The sequence below is a fragment of the Anser cygnoides genome, chromosome 30 (assembly GCF_040182565.1).
Source record: "Anser cygnoides isolate HZ-2024a breed goose chromosome 30, Taihu_goose_T2T_genome, whole genome shotgun sequence".
NCBI classification, from domain to species: domain Eukaryota; kingdom Metazoa; phylum Chordata; class Aves; order Anseriformes; family Anatidae; genus Anser; species Anser cygnoides.
In genome coordinates, this window is record NC_089902.1 from 85,756 (window position 1) to 88,252 (window position 2,497).

The 2,497-nt window shown below is 56.1% G+C and overlaps 1 protein-coding gene across 1 annotated transcript; it reads right to left on the bottom strand.

Annotated features, from left to right (window-relative positions):
* LOC136787554 (olfactory receptor 14J1-like) lies at positions 1-933 on the bottom strand. Its single transcript, XM_066984865.1, has one exon. The coding sequence runs from the start codon at positions 928-930 to the stop codon at positions 1-3; it is 930 nt and encodes a 309-aa protein (XP_066840966.1). The 5' UTR covers positions 931-933.
* Positions 934-2,497: the final 1,564 nt, after the last annotated feature.

Below are 2,497 nucleotides of genomic sequence, written 5' to 3' on the forward strand. Positions count from 1 at the left end.
TCATGATGAATAAATGTATCCAAAGAGTTTCCTCAATGCATCCTTGAGCTCCTTGTTTCTCATGCTGTAGATGAGGGGATTCATGGCAGCAGGAACCACAGAGTACAGAACTGCCACAACCAGGTCCAGGGCTGGGGAGGAGATGGAGGGGGGCTTCAGGTAGGCAAACATGCCAGTACTGATAAATAGGGAGACCACGGCCAGGTGAGGGAGGCACGTGGAAAAGGCTTTGTGCCGGCCCTGCTCAGAGGGGATCTTCAGCACTGCCCTGAAGATCTGCACATAGGACACCACAATGAAAACAAAGCAACCAAATGCTAAACAGACACTAAATACAATAAGCCCAACCTCCCTGAGGAATGACATTGAGCAGGAGAGCTTGAGGATTTGAGGAAGCTCGCAGAAGAACTGATCAAGCTCATTTCCTTGGCAGAGGGGCAGGGAAAATGTAGTGGCCGTGTGCAGGACAGCATGGAGAAAGCCACTGCCCCAGGCAGCTGCTGCCATCTGGGCACAAGCTCTGCTGCCCATGAGGCTCCCGTAGTGCAGGGGCTTGCAGATGGCAGCGTAGCAGTCGTAGGACATGAGAGTAAGAACAGAATATTCTGCTGCTATAAAGAAGAGAAAGAAAAAGACCTGAACAGCACATCCTTGATAGGAGATGGCCCTGGTGTCCCAGAGGGCATTGGCCATGGCTTTGGGGAGAGTGGTGGAGATGCAGCCCAGGTCGAGGAGGGCGAGGTTGAGGAGGAAGAAGTCCATGGGGGTGTGGAGGCGGTGGTCGCAGGCTACGGCGGTGAGGATGAGGCCGTTGCCCAGGAGGGCAGCCAGGTAGATGCCCAGGAAGAGCCCGAAGTGCAGGAGCTGCAGTTCCCGCGTGTCTGCGAATGCCAGCAGGAGGAACCCGCTCACAGAGCTGCTGTTGGCCATTTCCTGACTCTGGACGCAGTGGTCTGTTGAAGAGGATAAAGCAGAAAAAAGTTAGAACAGACTTCTCTGAGGAAAACCTGTTGCAGTCTTAGAGCACCCCTAGCAAGAGGCTCTCTCTTTGCAGGAGAACCTTTCTGCAGCTCTCCTGCTTGAGCTGCGGCTGGTGCTGGCTGAGAGTGGCACTGGGAGCAGGGGCTGCTGTGGGCTCCAGAGGAGTCCTTCCTGCTGTGCAGCAAGAGGGAAGCAAGAACATGGGGGAAACTCAACTCCATTTGACTTGTCAGTTGTTGCAAACAAGTCATCTGAACGCAGAGCTGAGCTGTAGGGATTTTGTTTGCTTCATTTTGTCCCAGTAGCCCCCGTAATGCTTAGGATAGGTATTGGATGGTTGAATGCCCTCACATTTCCTGGACACTCCTGCTGAGATTTTATGGGAGTGTCCATTAGTGAAGACCGAGAAGAGCCCCCCTCTCCACCAGTCCTGTTCTCAGCTGCCTTGTGTCACCCCTCTCTGAGTTACACTATCATCCCATTGAGGTGTTTCCCTGAGAAGAAACAGGAGAATTCTGCTGAGGAAGAAGGGCCACAGCAAGCCAGATGGAGCTTGGGAGCTTCTCTTCTTTGCATGGCTGCAGGAGCTCCGGGGCAGCTGGCAGAGAGCCCGGCCTGGCCAGCCAGGGCAGGGTGTTCTGGGCTGACCAGGGGCACCTGGCTTAGGGCACTCCTAGGGGCTTCTGCCAGACTTCCTCACCTCGCAATGCAACCCATCAGGACTCCCAAGGCCTACTGCATTGCCCACTGCCCTCCCAGAAACAAGACCCAGCAGGAGACCCTTCCAGGACGTGCAGCTGCGTGGCCCTGCAGCCAGAGACGTACGTTGTCAAGGGCTGTGCAGATTTCTCCTGCAGGCAGCTCCCAGCATCCTCCCACTGCCAACAGCCTCCAAGCCCTCTCTCCTTCTCTCCTCTCCCCGTGCCAGCTGCGGTCAGAGCCCCCAGCCCTGCTGCGCTGTGCACAGGAGCTGCTCCTGGGCACAGCTGTCTCTCTGCACCAGGGCCCTCTTGCCACGAGCTCTCTCTGTCCCACGAGCCCGGCCCAGCTCAGCACCAGACGCCCAGCCCAAGGCATTGGAATCCTCCCTCGGGGGGCTTTGCTGAGGAGCCCACAAACCTCAGGCACTGAGAGACAATTGAAGCCATCTCTCAACAAGTCCAAGTCAGAGGCAAGTTTCCTGCAGTGTCCCCCTGAGGGCCAGCCCTGACACAGCCTCCCTTGGAGCTCGTTAGAGCAGAGCATTGGAGGCAGTTAAAACAAATAGAGAAAAACAATGTCAAGGCACACAGATATGTAGAAAACCTGGATGTGTTTCACCAAGCAAAAGGGCCAGGCCTTGACCCCCAGCCCCTGGGAAGGGAGATCCTTTCCCTTCACACACTGCTCAGGGCTCTTTGTGGGGCAGGAGGAGATGGGGATGTGCATGGCCAAGTGCAGGAGAATGGTACGAGCCCTGCCTGGTTCATGGGTGGGGGCGAGGAGGCAATGAGGCCCTGGTGCTTTACCGATAAGC

What these genes read in the sequence shown, in the direction of transcription:
- LOC136787554 (XM_066984865.1), bottom strand. Translation starts at nt 930, where the DNA reads ATGGCCAACAGCAGCTCTGTGAGCGGGTTCCTCCTGCTGGCATTCGCA.